At 49.7% G+C, this 18,886-nt stretch overlaps 7 protein-coding genes across 7 annotated transcripts; 6 read left to right on the forward strand and 1 right to left on the reverse strand.

The window, feature by feature from the left end:
* Nucleotides 1–3,644: 3,644 nt before the first annotated feature.
* N7489_008514 (uncharacterized protein) lies at nucleotides 3,645–4,394 on the forward strand (the record flags this gene model as incomplete). Its single annotated transcript, XM_056714264.1, has 2 exons — nucleotides 3,645–4,135; nucleotides 4,187–4,394. The coding sequence occupies 2 exons, from the start codon at nucleotides 3,645–3,647 to the stop codon at nucleotides 4,392–4,394; spliced, it is 699 nt and encodes a 232-aa protein (XP_056561886.1).
* Nucleotides 4,395–4,747: 353 nt separating this feature from the next.
* On the forward strand, nucleotides 4,748–7,363 carry N7489_008515 (alpha/beta fold hydrolase; the record flags this gene model as incomplete). The annotated part of the gene is made up of 1 exon (XM_056714265.1): nucleotides 4,748–7,363. The coding sequence occupies one exon, from the start codon at nucleotides 4,748–4,750 to the stop codon at nucleotides 7,361–7,363; it is 2,616 nt and encodes an 871-aa protein (XP_056561887.1).
* A 569-nt stretch (nucleotides 7,364–7,932) lies between these two features.
* N7489_008516 (uncharacterized protein) lies at nucleotides 7,933–8,874 on the reverse strand (the record flags this gene model as incomplete). Its single annotated transcript, XM_056714266.1, has 2 exons — nucleotides 7,933–8,479; nucleotides 8,543–8,874. The coding sequence occupies 2 exons, from the start codon at nucleotides 8,872–8,874 to the stop codon at nucleotides 7,933–7,935; spliced, it is 879 nt and encodes a 292-aa protein (XP_056561888.1).
* A 692-nt stretch (nucleotides 8,875–9,566) lies between these two features.
* N7489_008517 (uncharacterized protein) lies at nucleotides 9,567–10,631 on the forward strand (the record flags this gene model as incomplete). Its single annotated transcript, XM_056714267.1, has 2 exons — nucleotides 9,567–9,588; nucleotides 10,312–10,631. 2 exons carry the CDS (start codon nucleotides 9,567–9,569, stop codon nucleotides 10,629–10,631), a joined length of 342 nt encoding a protein of 113 aa, XP_056561889.1.
* An 854-nt stretch (nucleotides 10,632–11,485) lies between these two features.
* On the forward strand, nucleotides 11,486–12,523 carry N7489_008518 (uncharacterized protein; the record flags this gene model as incomplete). The annotated part of the gene is made up of 1 exon (XM_056714268.1): nucleotides 11,486–12,523. The coding sequence occupies one exon, from the start codon at nucleotides 11,486–11,488 to the stop codon at nucleotides 12,521–12,523; it is 1,038 nt and encodes a 345-aa protein (XP_056561890.1).
* A 680-nt stretch (nucleotides 12,524–13,203) lies between these two features.
* On the forward strand, nucleotides 13,204–15,049 carry N7489_008519 (glycosyltransferase domain-containing protein; the record flags this gene model as incomplete). Its single annotated transcript, XM_056714269.1, has 2 exons — nucleotides 13,204–13,368; nucleotides 13,427–15,049. 2 exons carry the CDS (start codon nucleotides 13,204–13,206, stop codon nucleotides 15,047–15,049), a joined length of 1,788 nt encoding a protein of 595 aa, XP_056561891.1.
* Nucleotides 15,050–16,847: 1,798 nt separating this feature from the next.
* On the forward strand, nucleotides 16,848–18,640 carry N7489_008520 (cytochrome P450; the record flags this gene model as incomplete). Its single annotated transcript, XM_056714270.1, has 4 exons — nucleotides 16,848–17,052; nucleotides 17,146–17,342; nucleotides 17,429–18,430; nucleotides 18,512–18,640. The coding sequence occupies 4 exons, from the start codon at nucleotides 16,848–16,850 to the stop codon at nucleotides 18,638–18,640; spliced, it is 1,533 nt and encodes a 510-aa protein (XP_056561892.1).
* Nucleotides 18,641–18,886: the final 246 nt, after the last annotated feature.

Genomic DNA, 18,886 nt, shown 5'->3' on the forward strand with positions numbered 1-18,886 from the left:
CAAGGCGGACAACTGGAGCCCGCTTGCACCGAGCGATCTTCACTCCGGCAAAAGTTGACGTTAAGCTTGAGATGCTTGTGTTGCGACGAGATGGCACAGGTGTTTTCGGATCAGTTCTGGATCAGCTTTTGGTCAGTAATAATATATAACGTTGCAACAATTGTCGAATATGGAAAAATACATCTTCAAAAGACCTCAGGAATAATAGACTATCTTGACTTGGGTGGACAGTATGAAGAGCATGCTGGATGGCTTTAAATATGTATGAATTGTACGCACCAGAGCATACGTTGGCACACGGCAATGAAAAAAGTAGGACATAAGAGAGAAAACCGGGAAGAAATGAGAAAAACAGCAAGACATACCTCCGCGTAGCCCTGACTGATGTAGTCATTTTGCATAAGCGAGTCATAGGGGGGACGAAGCGAGGAGGTAAGAACGAACTTGTTGGTACATAGCTTCCAGGGACTGCACGCTGATGATAATATCCCCTTCGTGTTGATTCCGGGGTCTGCGGAAGATGCTTTCCAAGTTGAGCACCAAAGGTGCACCATGGATTTTCCCATCTCGGTACGTAACTCTCTGTGTTGGTCGGAAAGAGGTATCCAGGTGATTTCGAGTCTCACATTGAGCTTAAGTTGAGGGGGACATATAACAGAGCACCCACCAAGACAAGGGGGTTCGTGTGTTCACTCAGGGTCTGTTTTGCTTTAGTGGATTTCGGCATGTTGACGTCTTGGTTGGTAATTTGATGATGATGATTTGATGATGATTTGATGCTCCTCCATCCTCAGCTCGGACGCAAGGGTCCTGATCTCCCCAACAACGGGCCGCTCACACGGACTTGGGGAAGACCCTTCGGACCATACCTACACGTCTACTCGCCATGTTGGGCTGCGAGTAGCGGTAATGATAACGACGCACCTGGTGAGATGGTCAGAGTTATTATACCACCACTGGGCGTTCTTGCACAGCTGGGAGTAGGATTCTGATACGTCGACTTCAAGGGCGAGGGTAGGGAATAGGGAATCCCACCCCCCACCACCCATCCCAGCAAAGGTATCGGCTGGAGAGAGCCATCAGTCAGGCTCCTTAGCCACAGACATTCCTTGAGTTCTCGGCGATGGGCGGGATACGAACGCCCTATTGTCATTGGAAAGGCCCGTTAGGAGCAGCTGGATAGCTAAGGTTTGAGAGACATGTGCTCGGACCACTAGTAGAGGTTAGAACCATAGGTGGGAGTGAATTAGGAGAGCTCACCTTGGAATCATTCGAGATTTTAAGAAACCAGGATGCTGACCCGTTTGATGCCATCCCATATACGGTCGAGTGTCTCTTTGGGAATCTCTTCCTTTCCCGATGGATACAGCCTTTTAGACGGGTTAGCTTCCTGATATATAACATGATAGATATTGTGGGATACTCACCCATATATCCTAGGGCCTGGGCAACACCGCTGTCGATATTTTTGGCCTTCACGATTAGGATATTGAGGCATATAGCCTCGTGTACTCCGTACCAGATCCCGTAATCGGGACGGGCTGACAGATTCGCCTTCTCGCCGTGCAATTCAACTGAGCCATACGTGAAAGATCTTCTGGCCTGGACGGTTACAGGTTACGCATGGGGGATGTTAGAGCCGGCAATGCCGTAGGCGTTAAGAATGGGTCCGTCAACAACCCACAGGATACTGGCCTCGGTGGTTGTGAATTGCGTTCGTGAAAGCTTAATGAAGCTGTTCATTGCTGCTTTGATAGCTCGGGGTCCTTCACCCTTCATATGCTTCTTGATTTCAAAGAAGTCCACCGCAAAGTCAATCACTTTCCCACGAGCATTGATCTCCTGCATAACAGTATAGTCGATACTACTTGAGAGCCATGTTCTCACTTGTAGCAAGAGAGTGCTCCATTTCTCTCCATTCGGAGAAGGGGCCAAGGGATGTCCTTGTTAATCAAGTTGTGAAGTTTAAGGCTTCGAAGTACCTTCTCGACCTGGTCAACCCAGATATCAAGATCTGCCCGCTCTTGAGCGGCGGCGTGAGTTCGTACAGCTTGAAGCTTCCTATCTTAGGAAGGTCCACACTCTGGTTGTCGACGACGGCATCTTGTTTTGAGTGCTAATCACGACGGTCGTCCGGCTGCAAGGCAGCATGTCGGGAAGAGGATTCAGCCATTGCAGCTGGTGAAAAAATGATGATAAAGATGAAGATCAAGAAGGAGATTAAGCCAGCTTTCCGGATGATCAAAAATGAAGTCTTTTGAAGATGAAGACAGTTCTCAATGAGAGACACTGTACAACACCGATTTGAATTTTGTCGCACACAGGCGGGTTTGGTCACAGGCGGTTTTTGGAAAAATAAGTGAGATATAGCCAAGGCTATTCTCTACCATAAACACCAACGAGGCTCCGCTGGTCAGGGCTTAGATCTCTGTTAGATCTTAGCAAAAAGGGAAAAACTAGGGCTTCGTAACCTGTTGAGGCTACGATGCAAGAGAGACGGAGGGAAAATCGTGAAGAAGAAGAGAGGTGATGATGCACCTATGGGAAGGAGGGGGTATAGGCAAGTGCTCAAAGAGCTCAGTCTGTATACAGAGACAAACACATACCCTGCACGCATTGCATGTATGCATGTATGTCAACACCGGTCTCTAGAATATATATCGACCCACTAGAGATGGCTAGATACTCTGTACGGTCAATCCTTCAGAGTTGACAGCTTTGTCATTATCCATATTACCTAGGTATCCATATAGTCCATACAATACGGCCAAAAGTAATGTCAAAATTTGCCCCTGAAGGCTATAGAAACATTAGGAGCTTCCCTTATTAGGACATAATCAAAGCTCATATCAAGCAATTTCTTATTGCATTCATAACCCGTATATGAAGAAGACTAAACACAAAGATGTCAGGTGAGGAAACACGCTGACGTCATTCTGGTAAGGTGGAAGGTCCCGAGGTCGCTCGATATAAATACTTGAATATGTGTGGCAAACAGACCTCAACTCTGTGCTAGCCTGGAGGTAGGATAGGCTGACACATGCGTGACCTCATCGATGATTATCTCGTGTAATACAGACACTCGATCATCAAACAACCCGCGCAATACGGTCAATCAAACTGGATACGGAGAAAGTTCACAATTTCATCGACACAGATACAGTTAAGCCAACAACATGGTCCTCAATCTTCTCCATCGCGCCGTGGACTACGTGCTATCATGTCTCAAATTGGTATACTAGGAACCTCGTCGCCATTTGGGAAGTCACGATCACCGGCTGATAAGATGAACAGGTCCAAAATCGGGAGGTCGGCTGGATAACAGTTGATCGCAAAGTATCGACCGCAATCCCGACGGGTAAAGAGTTAGCTAACAGTTTCACTCAGACAGGTCGACGTATTCGCGAACAACAGCCGCTTTTGAAAAAGCTCAAACTCCTGTTGCTATTCAACCCTCTGACGGAATGGCTGGACACCACTCACGCAATGCGTCTCTATATGCACAGGAAAAACATAAAAGCAGGTGAGAATGCGCGAATACTACAAGGAAAGAAGAACGCTGACGATTCCGAAAAGGCAGAGATGAGGGCACGCCGGCTTCAAAGCAGCAGATCAAATCTTTTGTCGACTTCTACAAGATCAAAATGGATGATTTTGAACCATCAGACACTGATGCATATCCTACATTCGAAGACTTCTTCGTTCGGGCTCATAAGCCCGGATCGAGGCCTATATTCGCCGAAGACGACCCCTCCCGCGCAGTTGTCGTGGCTGACTCGCGGGCTGTGGTTTACGAGACGGTGGAGCAAAGCAAGAAGCTTTGGATCAAAGGCTTGGACTTTTCCATCACTAGCCTGGTAATGGATACTCGTCTCGGCGCGCAATTTGAGGATGGAGCTGTTGCCAGTTTCCGACTGTCACCGCAAGATTACCACCGATACCACAGTCCAGTTACCGGGAAAATCAAACTGTTCAGGAGTATGCCGGGAGATTATTATCAAGTTGATCCTCTGGCGCTCCGAAGTGATATTGATATCCTTGATCGGAACGCTCGCGATTACATCGTCATCGAGACTGAACATCTGGGAGATGTTCTTTTTGTCGCCATTGGTGCCACTGATGTGGGATCTGTCAGGTATGAGATACAGTATTCCTGGCCCCCTAAACCTCACTAATGTGCATCTAGGATCCATGACCGATGGCAGACTGCTGGAAACGAGATCCAAAAAGGCGAAGAATTAGGCGTTTTCCAATTTGGTGGTTCATCCATTATTGTAGCCTTTCAAAGTGGTCGTATATTATTTGACGAAGACCTGTTAAGGCTTAGCAAGGAGGCCATTGCTGTTGATGTTGAGGTCGGCATGAGCCTTGGACGTGCTCTACCTGTACACTGAATACCCAAGACTGTTCATGAGATATGTCAGAATATAATACCCTCTACGCCTTAACAAGAAACTTTAGATTTCATGTTTTGATTATGGCTGGTAACATACCTAAGTAGCATAATTTCATAAGGTTAAGCTCGCCTCCGCAACGTCATGATGAGAACAACTAGCCAGCACTCGACCCATGGACGCTTCTAAGCAAGAAACCGGTAAAATGGACAGACCACAGCTTCAATCCGTTTTGCGACACTCAGATCGCATCTATATATTGTGGCAATTGACAATGCCTGCCGCCTACTATCCTAAAATTTCATACCTCCTACCTAATCACCTACCAGTTGCTCCTTAGCATATCTCCGGCCATGTCGATGGAAATTGATTTCGATCCGAATATTCGCCTACAATCAACTTTTTATAATGTTCCGGGCTATGAGTCTGATATTCATGCTCTAACAACTCCCATTCCCCCCTTTCCTCGATCGGATACCTTATCCACAGCATGCGACGCCTTCGAGCGGGAACAGCTACTCCAATCGGAAGCGTACTATGAACGACCTCCTGTAGTGCTCGTTCATGGTATGGTAGTTGCGAGCAGCTACCTGCAAAATCTCGGAAGACATCTTGCGCCATGGTTTCGCGTTTTCATCCCCGACTTACCCGGGTTCGGGCGTTCCTCCAAAGCAATACGGAAGTGCGATACAGTGTCTATAAACCAACTAGCGCAGGGTCTGCATGATTGGATGGATACGGCAGGAATAAAAAAGGCCCATCTTGTCTCCAATTCCTTGGGCTGCCAGATTCTTGCAGAGTTCACTCGTCGCTGGCCAGACAGGGTCGATCGACTTGTTCTGCAGGGTCCCACGGCAGATAAAAGCCAGCAATCCATTCTCAAGACTGTACTTGCGTCCGCTGCGAACAATAGCAATGAGCCGTTTACAATGAGCCTCATCTCATTGCAGGATTATTGGCGCGCTGGATTGCGGAGGGCTTTCGATTTATTCCGTGCCACGGCGGAATATCGCATCTTGGATGTACTACAGGAAGTACATAATCCGACGTTACTGTTGAGTTGTGAATTGGACCCAATCACTCCTTGTGGATGGGTTGAGGAATTGTCTGAAAAAACGCCCAACGCGGTTCATTATGTTCTTAAAAAGGCCGCCCACACCGCAAATTACTCCGCGACGGAAATAATGTCTCGAAGCATCTTGCGCTACCTGCTGATTCAGGATGATGATGGGATGAGGCGGGCGGGGAGAGAGATATTCGAGCGGGTGACGAGAATAAACGAGACAAGGGAAGCAGCGGCGAAGCAGAGAAATCATTTAGTTGGATGGCAATTAGCGCTCGGATTCCTTGCTGTCTTGGTTACATGGAAGTGCTCCATCAGCAGATGGAAGTTCATCTCGGGGTTCCTGCCGATGGAGACAATGATCCTCTATCAATACTCAAAGATAGCTCCGTTACTATCAGCGGATCGATCAGGAGATTTGGACCGTGTATATGTCAAGCTGCAGGGGATCGCTGACTTTGACTCAGCATCTTCTATGCTTCGCGCAGTTGGGCGTTACTTACATTTCCGAGACTTCCCCCAACTTGGCGTCCCGACATCTTTGGCTCCAGTCATGCCGCTCACCAACTGGCTACCACCATATCTCCGCGACACCGTATTCTCTGAGCTTGGCGCCAACGAAGCTGCAGATGATATTGCCTCAACATTTGAGGCAGAAAGCATCACCGAATCAGTTGCTGCACACTTCCCAGCGCATCGGAAATATACCGCCGTGGCCATTGGAAGCACTAACGGTGCATTGACGCATTTGTACGCAATGATGGGCATTCCGTGGCTGCCTCAAACACTTCTCATGCCTGTTAAGCGACCAAAGAGCGCGGCATTTAAACAAGGGCAGCTCGATATGACGGCGGAAATGGAATGGGGAAGGAGTGCAGGGCGAGAATTGTTGCAGAAGAACCCAGGAATTGAACTATACCACATGGCGGATCCGAACCAGGACCAGTTGATGATTCGCCATATGGCGTACTTCAGGTTGAAATTTATTAAAATGACTGAAGCGTACAAGAATTTCCTTCTGGACGCATTGGAAGCGAACGGGACGATCATACTCGTTCGGTGCGGATCGAAATGGCCGTCCACAAAGGTCGCTGATCGCCATTACTTCCAGAGCGGAGCGGTTGGAGGTGTAACTTCAGAGGAATTTCTCCAAGGGTCAACTGAGGTGAAGGAATTTGTGGAATCGGAAAAGTCCCCATTGACGAAAATGACTGGCACAGTAATGGGGAAGGAACACAAGACGGACTGGAACGCCCCAGCATCCAACTACGAAGCCCCCGAAGCAGAATGGGGCTATGCAGAGGGCTTAACCGATGATACCGTCGAGTTCGCAAAGGAGCATGGCTTCAAGATCAAGTATCTGGACTTTGATCATCCTGAAGATGCCGGTCCCCTAGTTGCTGATGCGGATCGTCAACGGAAGGAGCAACTTCGCCGCCCAATTGATTCAATTCTCGTTGAGAGTTTCATTCTAATGGAGCCGTGGTTGGCTATTAGGTACAATCTGACGCCGTTTTGGACGATGTTCCCTGTTAAACAGTCATTCGAACGGCTTCAAGAGTATCTGAAGATGTGTCAGGGGAAGGGGTTCAAAAATGGGTTCTCGTTTTTGTTTTGCTCTGGGGCTTATTCTATCGGACTCGCGAGACTGGATGAATGGAAGGCGCTGTTAGAAAACCACTTTGTGTCACAGGGCATGGACAGGGCGAGGGATAGGAAACTTTTGTTGGGGACAGACGAGAATGTCTTTCCGAAAGATTTTGGCTTTCCTGCGCGGTACCAAGTGGAATTGGCAAGGGCGGTTGGCGAAGAAGGACAATATGTGATGCCGCCCAGTTTAACGCTTGGTGACTTTGAGCATTACATGGAGAATAGTCATCGCTACGGTGTATATTATACGCCTTAGTCAAAAGCAAACGGCTATTTGGCTACTCCTAGCAGTTAGTTGATGATAATGTCTTCATTGCACATTATTGGCGCGATCTTTATCCCAGAGAAAGCCGTATAGCTGTATTGGCGCAAGGGTAAAAGCTGGGAAAGGTGATTATGATGTATTTATCTCTGCAGCTGAGCTATATTTACATCCGATGGGCGCCACTTGTCTCCAGGCAAATCTCTCCATGCAGGAGAGACCATATATACTGGTATAAGACTCGACAAGCCCAAGCCAAGACTTCATATCGCCGCTCATCGATCACAAGTCCTCCATGGATAACTATATCATGCGCCTAATTCACACAAAGCATTCAAGCCTCAGTTGCATAGACTCATGGCAGCCAGGTATTGGGCCAACGAGGGAAGGGGTATAATTCTGGTTTGCAACACAAGAAAACAAAGGAAAAAGCTAACAAACGGAAAGGCTAAGCACCAAGTTCATGTACGCGCCTCTGACCAGGATTTCCCTCAAGCTCAGAGGGATCAGTCGTCTGCGTGTTGGCCGCGTTGCTAGAAGACCCCTCCTGTGAGCCCCCAAGCTCACTTGGTGTTGCATGTTCTGGGCGTTGGTATGACGGGTTTGGACTGAATTGAGTGCTCCCCCCCAAGCTCGCTGGCTCCAGGGCGACTCCCTCCGGATGACAATGTGTCCGGTAAGCTCTTCTTTGCTTTGTTCTGTCGTCGACGGAATAGCCAGAATGCCAGCGCGGCGATTACAACGAGTCCACCTACGCCGACACCGACGCCGATGCCGATGCTTGCTCCTGTAGACAGACCGCTTGACTCTGTCCCCGTGTCTGTGTCTGAGGTAGTTGGGTCTGCTGGGCCCGTTTGTGTTGGTGTTGCGCTGCTCCCTGGTGAGGTTTCGGACGATGTGGTTGTAGTGGCGGAGACAAAAAGGCTTTCGTCTGAAGCTTGTAGCTGGATTTGGATGGGTTGTGCCCACATCGTGACGGGGCCGATGACCTGCGTGCTCTCGGATTCGACCTGGCGGACGGTGACAATGGTCGATGATGAACTAGGGAGACTGCTTATACATCCGGCGAATGTCGACCTGCCCCTATCTTCTTCGTAGTACGAGAAGTCGCTAGAGCCTGCAAGTCAGTATCCGAGCCACAAACCAGAATGGGCACTTCGTTTGCGCACTTACGAGGGACAGCACATGGCGGTGGTCACCGGGTTGTGAATCACTAAATCGGCCGAGGTGTATCCACCTGGACAATAGCCTGGGCTATACGCGATAGTTGGTCGAACTCTTTCATACTGGCTGTATCCGGAGGGGAAACACGCAGGATCGGCATTGTCGCTTGCGTGGGCATTTTGAATTAGGATACCATTTGGGATATTGTTTGCACCCTCTGGTTCGTATGTCCACGAGTTCGAGCATGAGGCGGGGGCAGTGAAGATGCTTGACATGGGCATCGTCGTGATCGTCTCTGTTGATTCGGCCCTTGCGACCAATGTCGGTATAGTGGACGTCATCTTGGAGCTGTATATGTTAGGTAACTAGCTCTACAGGGGGTTGCAGAAGGGTAGAGTGTGTAGCGGTCGGAAAAGTGAAATCGACATTTGGCCCCCAAATCAATAGGGGCTTGACCGTTGTGTATGTCTGTAGTGTAATCTCCGAATTGGTTTTAGCTTCTCCCTGCTAATTTCTTTACAACTCTTTCTATTCAAAGCTCTCGCACTGCCCCAACCCTGGCGAAAATTCGTACGTATTCACTATTTTGGAGGATTTGAATATAAAATAATTACAATCCTCAATTACCCACTCAGTACCAGCCAAAATAATGGAAAATCCCCGAGGCAAAATACTCAAGATCGGCCATCGCAATATCCACTAACAGACTAGCGTACATGCATTCACAGCACGTTTTCTAAGATGTCATGTCTTGGCTGCAGCTGAGACTCATCAGCAACGCCGCAAATTAGGGCTATGCCACGAATCAGGTGGACATAGCCGTATGGCAGCTTTCGATGATCTGACAACATTGAAATATTGAAGAATAACAACCCCAGTTCAAGAATATTACTCCGTAAGGATCCCAAGTGGATGTCATTGGTTTTTGGGACTTTCAGCCGTGCGTGTGTTCTCTGCGTCGTTGTCGTCCTACTACTATGCAGCGGAGGCTTCATGAAGTGAAGTGAGAGCAAAGTTTCATGCATCCCATTCGATGGAGGAGTCTGCCTACCTAGGTAGGTAGGTATATAGGGCTAAGCCTGATAGCAGAACGCTATCGAGTTTTCTGACTTCCACTACAGCACCTTCCGATACAGCTATTCTCTCTCACTTCCCACTCATCTCCCTCTCACTTTGCTCTCACTTCGCTCTCACTTCTCTCTCACTTTGCTCTCACTTTGCTCTCACTTTCTTCCCTACCAAAATGGCTTACACCCCCAGAAACTGACTCTGCTTTACAACAATGGCTTGGTGACACCCAGATCATACCTAACGAAGCATTCAACAACACAGGGTTTGCCAGTATGTCTAGTACCACAACCCTCACGACACCAGCAGGTCCGAGGCCATGTTTCATGCTTCCCCTCCCCAAGACGAGCGTGTTATGGCAGCCAGGATGATGCCTGGTTTGTCAGGTGTCAGGCCTCCATTGTTTGCTAGCTAGTGAGTATATAAACTAACCTCCGTCAGTCAGAGAATCAATCTCTCTTCCTTTCTCTCTCTCTCAACCCTCTGGCTTCTGCCAGATCAGAGCATCCACGACACGGTTCAGCGACTCGGGATATGTCCCTGAACTTCGATCGCGGGGCGTGGTCCCATCGACAGAGAAGGTACCCACCAACGAACTACTAGACGACTAGCAGTTAGGTATGTCAGAACCGCAATGTCCACCCTAGTTTTCCTCAAATTAATTATCGTCGCCCGTCCATTCTTGATTCATTGAACTCCCCAAATTGCAGAAAGATCAACTGACCTAGAGGAGCAAATCCAGTTTGCGGGGTCGGGCCGGGCCAAGGATGGCTACGGGATCTCACCCCTGGAGTTTGGGAGCAAGGAGGAGCAGATGGCGTTCTACGACGGCCATGATGTAGACGACCCCCAAGGGCTCCTGTCTTGGCAGAACAATCTCATCCAAGAGATCTGTCCTAAAAGAACCATTTCTATCTCGGTTGATCAATTGCCGTCGAACTCAACTGCGACAGCAGAGGAAGGGAAGCACTCCAGAATGCCGAACAACAGGCGCATCATACGGCCGAAGCTGAAATTCAACCAAAGGTAAGTCATATACCCCTCCTATCTCATCTAATATTCCCTGGTCTAATTGCTGGAGCTACATGTAGGCCGATGACGAATACTACACGTTGCAGAGTGCATTCTCAGCGTCGGATAGTAGATTTTCTCTCACTTTTCGACCAGCCGACCCGGGCTCCCCCCGGGAAGGCACGGCGGAGTTTTCACACCGAGAGCCATCTTGATACTTTGAATATGGATACCCGATCCCTCTAGAAAGAGGCTAACTTTCACAACCCCAACTTTTTCTTTTATGAGCACAAACAGTAGATCACGATCTGCTGAACATCTAAAGAAGCAAAGTTTCAGCACGGAAGAGTCGTTGCACTCAGGAGTAGCTTTGAAGGCGCTCCCGCTGTTAAGTCCGTTTCTACCTTCACGCGATTCCGCAGTTCGTACACCCAAACAAAGAAATTTCTTTGTCTCTTTCATAGTCAGGTAAGTCAGGTAAGTCAGGTGAATCATTGAATGAACTTTGTTTTGGCTACATTGAACCCCAAAGACCTGTGAAGTCCCATAATTCTTAACCAAAGTCCCGGCCTCATAAGCCCACCTAGGTATAAGATAAGTTAGTCAAAGTTTAAACCCTAAGCCTAATTCTGGTGGCATTGACTCCATTTTGTATGTGTAGATGTGGGAAGAACCAATGGTCTCTTTTGTTTACAGATAGATCGTAGATCAAAAGCGGCAAGGGATTTGCCTAAAGTAGTATGGCACTATACTTAATAAGGAAAATAAAAGGCGGTGGGGCGTGGAGATATCGATGCTCCCCGCGGAGGCCAGCTCTCTTCAATCGTGAATTGACCTCGAGACAATTGCCAACGCTCCCAGAGCTTTACAGAAATGGCACAAACATATAGCTCGTCAACTCGAGCTGGCGTCAAACCGTCAAACCCCGCTGCACCCCCTAACTTTGCCGATCCAAACTTCGACCCAGCCGACTTCCTCAATGACTCTCTATCACCGGTGACTGTGGCATCATCACAACCTAATGCATCTCGGTCGCCCGGCTCTGTGCCCCTGACCGAGCTTTCTGCGCAGGTCCAGTCCCTCCTCTCCCAGATTAGCGCCCAAAACATCCGTCTCTCAAGCACATTATCCCAACTCACCGATGAGATCCTCCGAAGCGGTGGACGACTAGCCTACGAAGTCGAAGTCCTGCGAGGCGAGACAATCGGGCTATCCGAAACTCTAACGGAAGTCCTACGCGACGATATAACGAAGTTCGTCCCGGAGCCCTCGCCGGAAGACGGGCGCGAAACCGAACAAGCAGAGGACGCGCCAACGAACGAAGACGAGTCGGCAACAAGCCCAAATAACAACAAAACACCTGCTGTCCCAACAGATCCGGAGTACATAACGAATCTCCGCACATTGAACCAAGTGCGGTCGCGCCTGGAAGACGTTGTGCAGACATTCGGCGACGCAATGAGCTGGCCGCTACCCCCATCCGAGCTCACATTCTCATCATCGTTCATCTCGGTCTCAGGACCAGACCTCGGACCCGAAGGCCAAGACCGCGAAGAAAAGGGCCAAGAAATGATGAAAAAGCTACGCACAGAAGTGACCGAGCTACTCGACAGCGAGGGCGGAGGATATGCCGGACTAGATGCTGCCAACCGCCGTGTTGAAGCTCTGCGGACACTCGCGACCGTGTGGGATGGATCGGCCGAGGAAAAAGCCCGTAATCGGTTCGTGGATGGCCTGGCGAATATTGTGGAGGATCGACGGCGCACCTTGGACCAACAGCAGGCGGATCAGAACCAGCGAGGACAGTCCAAGTCCAGGTCTGAGGCTCGGCGAGATAGTGACAGTGGGGCACCGGCTGGTGGGCTGTTCCGGAATTTACAGCGTTTGAGAGAGGAAATCTACTTGGAGTGAGACAATGGGATGTACGGAGTACATCGGTCTGGGATGTTGAGCTGGCTCTCCACATGGAGATTTGGACCTGTATAGTATTGCATAATTTACAATCTCGCATCTGGCTACTAGTAATCTCCGTAGCCCCCTACATTCATGCAGGATTTGGGCTGTTTACACTGTCTTGGAGTCTGCCTACGTAGTTGCGATGTCTTGTATAGCTGTGGGAATTAAGCACTATGAGGGAATAAGGCCCGATTTTTCAAGGAATTTCCCTTAGGAATCTCGATGCAGTAGGTGTAAGAGATATAGTTCTACCTAACTCATCGAACATTACTTAGTAAGGGGAATGTGTTTATGATGATGTAGGAGATATTTCCAGATGCAAAACCACATACTTTTTTATAAACACTTAATATTCATTTATGGTAATCTAGATGTTAAATAAACCGACAGTGTAAATTGTAGAGCTGAGACATATGTGAAGCTCCGATGTAACGCCCTACGCGCCCCTTTGGAAGGGGGCCACGAGGTGACGGAGGTGCCACCGGAAACGTTGCGCCGATCGCAGCCTCTCTCTCTCCACCTCTTGAGGCGATTGCGTATTTCCCCTTTGGCTCCTTTTCGGTTCCTTTTGGTTCCTGGCAACTTACAATGTTCCTTCTTACTCTACTCAGTATCTGACTCGACTCCATTTTTGCATGATGGCGTCGGAGGATGTGCCACTACACTTTCAAGATGCCAAGTCGGCTTCGATGCTGTGGCCAGTCTCCAACCGTCGCTCACGGTCAAACCGGATTAAAACAATTGGCTTGTCAGTGATTGCGTTGTTCTTCTTCTTTTTTATGCTACAGTCTTCTTCAACGGTAAGGACCGCTGCTGTGACCGCCAGGCTTAAGATAAAGAGGCTGACAACCTGCCTAGCGAGTCGAACCGGACTTTTGGACCAAGTTTCCCTCTCGCCATCCTTTCCCCCAGCGCCCGGAAGATGCGCAAGTCCTCCTCCCTCCTCGCACTGATATTAATGTCACCGATACCCTCCCCCATGATCTAGACAAGCCCAACCCACGCCTGCATGTCCTGGTCCCAGGCTCACGGGGCTCGCGCGGAGTCTGCCGAACGCTCACGTCAGCTATGATCCTTGGATACCCACCGCCGACGTTAATCGGTTACGGGCATGACTCTCCCGGGGCGACCGAGGCCGAGCGCATGGTGGACCGGATCACGCGGGTGCGGAACTACCTCCGAGACAGCAAGACCGTGCATGACCGCGACTTCGTGCTGCTGGTGGATGGAGCAGACACCTTCTTCCAATTGCCACCGAAAGTCCTAGTGGAGCGGTTCCAAGCTATCGTAAGGGAGAACAACCGAAAGCTGCGGGACAAGTATGGGTTCGCAGAAGTGGAGGGCCAAAAGCCTGGGGATGCGCCTGAAATGATACAGAAATACACCCAGCGCGTTCTTTTTGGCGCAAGCAAGATCTGCTACCCCGGGTTGCTGGACGACCCCGGTTGTGTATCTGTCCCCGAATCCTCTCTACCTCCTGATGTGTATGGCTGGAAGACTGATGTCTACCCGGATGGATCTCTAAACCGGCCCCGGTGGTTGAACCCCGGAGCTGTCATTGGTCAAGCTGCGGATCTGCGTCTGATCTACGATGAGGTTCTGCGCTTAGTTGAGTTGCGCTCGAACAAGTCTGCAGATTACCAGGCCCTGACACAGATGTACGGGCGACAAGAGGTGATCAGAGAACTGGAGCGGCGGCGAACATCCAACGACTTCAAAGAGTTGCTCTACCGGATGGTGGGCATCTCGGACGCAGCAAACATCACCGGAATCAACATCCGGCTAGAGACAGGTCACCGCTACGAGTTCGGCATTGGCGTCGACTTCGAGTCACAACTCTTCTTCAACCAGATCATGTCCCGCAAGGACGTTGAGTGGGTCAAGTTCGGCAATATCACGAAGATGTCCGCATTGCAGATGGAACACGGCGTCCCCCGCGAACACCGTCTCCTCCTACCGCAGGATATCGCAACACTCCCTAACCCATTTATCCAGTCCCGCTTCGCAAAAGAATCGACCCAGCGACCAGTATGGAATGCCACGCTGGATAAACTCCCGAACCCGCGCGAGCGCACCTGGCACAACATCTCGCTTATGACGAATGTCCACTCCGCCACGGTGCCAGTACTCGCCCATCTGAACGGCGACCCCAAGCTCCGCAACACGTGGTGGGAGAACATGTGGTTTTTCCCATGGGGACGCGCCCTACTGCGCAAATATGTCCGCGACTCGCACGGGTTCGACGCGGCACAGTCCTCGCTGCTGGGCGGACAGGATTGGTTGCACGTGCGCGGAGGCCGAGGTGGGATCTGGACCGACGACGAGAATTGGGTCACTCTCTCCGAGGTCTGCAATGGCCAAGAAAGAGATCTCTTTGACGATGACCTCGGACCATGGGCTAAGGAGAACGGTGACCCAGATGAACCGGTTTACAACCAGTATGGAAGCCTCATTGCTGGGAAGGAAGAGAAAGTTGACTAAAGCTGGACTTTGAATTATTATCCTCCCCTGTTACTTAGCACCTCATTCTCAATGGAGCGATGGCTGCCGGGTTATTGAGACTTCCGGTCCAGATTACCGTCCCCAAAAACCACCTGCTCTGCGCTATGTCTCCATGCCGAGTTCCCAAACCTGCCAGGTTATGGACCGTATCCGACTTTGGAGTTTGGATGGTTTTTGTCTTTGTGCATGACTGATTGGCTTGATTGAACAAGCCACTACTATAATGGCATGGTCGGATTCACAGAAGAATTCAGATTTATTCTTATGTCGCAGCTGAGGACTTTTTTGACTGTTATCAGGAATAGCTGTACATTCATCGGGACTGGCTTTGTGTGACTGCAACTGCAATGCTATTGTATGATATCACAAGATCGAATCTTGGAAGCCCTGCAATGAGGAGTATATAGAAAGCAACAGAATGAAAATGAAATGGTAGATGAGGTGACATCAATGTTCCATACCCACATATAGAATGTAGACTGACCATTCGTTTATTCCCAGTTTTAGTGTTGATACTAATAGTTCCCCGGGGCCTACGGCTGAGCTGAGTAACAACCCTAAGGCCTGAGGCCCCGATGTCTTTTAACGTCGGGCCTTAAAATTGATCAAAATTGAGACAAGATGATGGATTCGAACGAGAAAGGAATATGTTTCATTCAGATGATCCACTCGTTTTTTATATAGCATCTAGAGTTGTAATTAGCCCCTGAGATAGTGTTCAACAACAAGCAATCATAAGTCGATTTTTGATCATGGCCCGAGGTCACAAATCTACCCTCCAGTCGAGATATCAAGACATCCTCGAAGCATTTGAGATAAACAACCCGACGAGGGGCGCATATTTCCTATTCAAATAAGAGCCCCTGGTCCATTTGCCGTGGAGATCCTTTTAAAACGTGAGTTTCTGTAAGACCGTCGAGGTTAAAAAAAAAGAACATACTTTCTCTGTGTTCAAAGCCAGCCTCTATCGCTTACTTCAATACTTCAGCAGTAATCTCCGTTGGCCCATAATTCCTCCATATTCTTCCGAATTATATATATTTGCTGTCTTACCGAATGATTTCACTGCGAAGTACGGCGTCGACACTTAGTCGCTCAATGCCGTGACAAAAACCCAGGTGGGCCATATCCCCGTCTGACACCGGGCTCGAGCGTTGCACTTGGGTCCCATTTTTCGATTCCGTCCAATCAAGAGGAATGGATGTCTGAGCCGAGAAAGGGCTTTTTTTTTCTTTTTCAAGTCGAGACCGAAGATTTCAGACAGTACATGGCGAGACCAGTGTCCAGTGTGTCTCCGCCCAGTTGGAATCAAAACCTCAATCCACTGCCTCGGTCGTTATGCCCTTCTCGTCTATTGCTTCAGGGGAGGTCTGATTTCCACTTGTCAAGTGCTTGCAACTGCTTGGCTGCCATATTGAATCTCTGCCCGGACGCCTTGCGAACCAGTTTCTGAGTTCCGTATTTGAGAATTCCGCGGTGAGACACGATAAACAGAGTTCATGCTATATATTACGTGGAGCGTACCATGCCATCTGAAATATTTTTCAGCCGGTGATCTCCCCACACATGCTCGTACTAGAGGATGAATATCCGAGCACGCGGGAGACGGCCACGAATAGACAACCGCTGCATTAATGCAATCAACCCCACCGCCATGAAGTTAAAAAGTCTTCAGGTTCCACATCCAGTAGTCTCGTAGGATATAGCAGGGCCCGCGAGCCCCTTAAAAATCCTCTTTGGTCAAATCTGTCAAATCTGTCCGGTTGTTTTTCTCGCTATGATGTTAACCGCCGTATCTGGTCAGGTTGTGACGCTCCTCTGCGGTCTCTTGGGCCTCTATGTCTTCAGGATTATCGCGACGTACGTTAAGTTGATGCAGTTCCGGGGACCTCCGGGGACAGGCATCTCGAACTGGCCCCATAGTATGGCGATGCTTCGGGGCAATTGCCACGAGTGGTACGCAGAAGTCAACAAGAAACATGGTACGAGATATCTTCTAGGCATCCCTTTTGCTTTGCATCTCTGCCAGGGTGCTATATCTACTATAACTAGCTAACATGTTCGACTTGAGCCAGGTCCTATCGCCCGTGTCGCACCCCAAGTGCTGATCACATCGTCTCCCGAGGTTTGGATGCACGTAAACAACAAGCCTGGCTACAAGCGCTCCGATTGGTACTATCAAGCCGCACGAATCGAGTACCGGAGGGACAACGTCTTCAGTCAGACTGATAACGCGAAACATGCGGAACGGAGGAAGCAGATGGCTCCAGGGGTATGATAGCTGCCTCGCATCTCTCTCCGAGTCTCTCCACCCATTCATACCGGCGTAGGCTGCTAATAAAGTATTTTTTTATAAAGTATTCGGGAAGGGAGAATATCCAGCTCGAGGGGTCTATAGATGAACGACTACAAGATTTCCTGAACCTCATCCGGTCCAAATATATGTCGTCCGACCGTCGTGTTGTCCCCATGGACCTAGCGAAAAAAGTCCAATATTTTACGCTCGACGTTATTAGCAGCGTGGGCCTTGGCAAGGCGTTCGGTATGTTGCGTAGTGACCATGATGTGGACGACTACCTGCAATCCAGCGAGCAGGGACTTGCTATCGGCAATACCGCCCTTGCTATAGGCTTCAGCTGGATCACCCAAATGCCCTTCATCGGCAGGTTTATTGCACCCTCGCCTAAGGATAACAACGGGTTCGGTAAGATGATGGCCACATGCTTCCGCCTTGTCAAAGAGCGCGCTGCGGGCTCCACAAACGAAAAATCCGATATGTTAGCCTCCTTCATGCGCCACGGTTTAGCAGGCGACGAACTGTGCACCGAGGCCCTAGAGCAAATCATTGCGGGCTCTGACACCACTGCTAGCGCCATCCGTGGCACCCTTCTGTACCTCATAACGAACCCCCGTGTCTACCTCAGGCTACAGCGCGAGATTGACGATGCCGCGTGCAGTGGGCGTGCTCCGAGCAAGGACGAAGGTCTTATCACTGCCGCCCAGGCTAGGAATCTTCCGTACCTCCAGGCCGTGATCCGTGAAGCTCTGCGAGTTTGTCCGCCTGTAACGAACATCTTCCCGCGTGATATCCCGCCAGGTGGGGACACTCTTATCGTCGACGGAGAGAGCGTATTCCTCCCGGGCGGCGCCTGCATCGGATATTCGGCATGCGCCATGCACCAGAGCGAGAAGATCTATGGCCAGGATGCAGAGGCTTTCCGACCCGAGCGGTGGCTCGAGTCGGACCCTGCCAAGTTGGCTGTCATGGTTCGGACTAACGACCTCATATTCGGTCACGGCAAGTTCCAGTGTTTAGGGAAGACAGTGGCCCAAATTGAGATCGGAAAGACAATATTCGAGGTGAGTAGAAACTGCTCTATATGCCTGCTCTCGTCCTCTTTCTTCTTTATGGCACGCCAACTGACCACCCACCGAACACAGCTGTTGCGTAACTTCGAGCTGGCACTTATCAGTCCCACCCGTCCCTGGGATGCACGGAACTACCTTGGGCTTTTCGCCATTTCAAATATGCGGGTGCAAGTGATGGAGCGAGTGCCCTGTTCTCCTTGAAAGAGTCGAGAACAGTTCAAATATCTGTACTGTAAACGGCAGACCTGTGAATTAATTTATCCGGTTAGTTTTGCCTTTCTTGCTTTAGAGCCCAATACGCCGTCACGTAACCTCCGTTCAATGCTCTCCGACTTAAAGACCCGCATCATAGAAACAGTTCCAGCATTTGCATTGTCTACTCCCCTACGCTGGGTTTCTCTATATTACACTCCTCGCCACCCTCCTTTCTTTACTCTAGCCCACACC

The sequence above is a fragment of the Penicillium chrysogenum genome, assembly GCF_028827035.1.
Source record: "Penicillium chrysogenum strain IBT 35668 chromosome Unknown utg000005l_segment0_segment0, whole genome shotgun sequence".
NCBI classification, from domain to species: Eukaryota; Fungi; Ascomycota; class Eurotiomycetes; order Eurotiales; family Aspergillaceae; genus Penicillium; species Penicillium chrysogenum.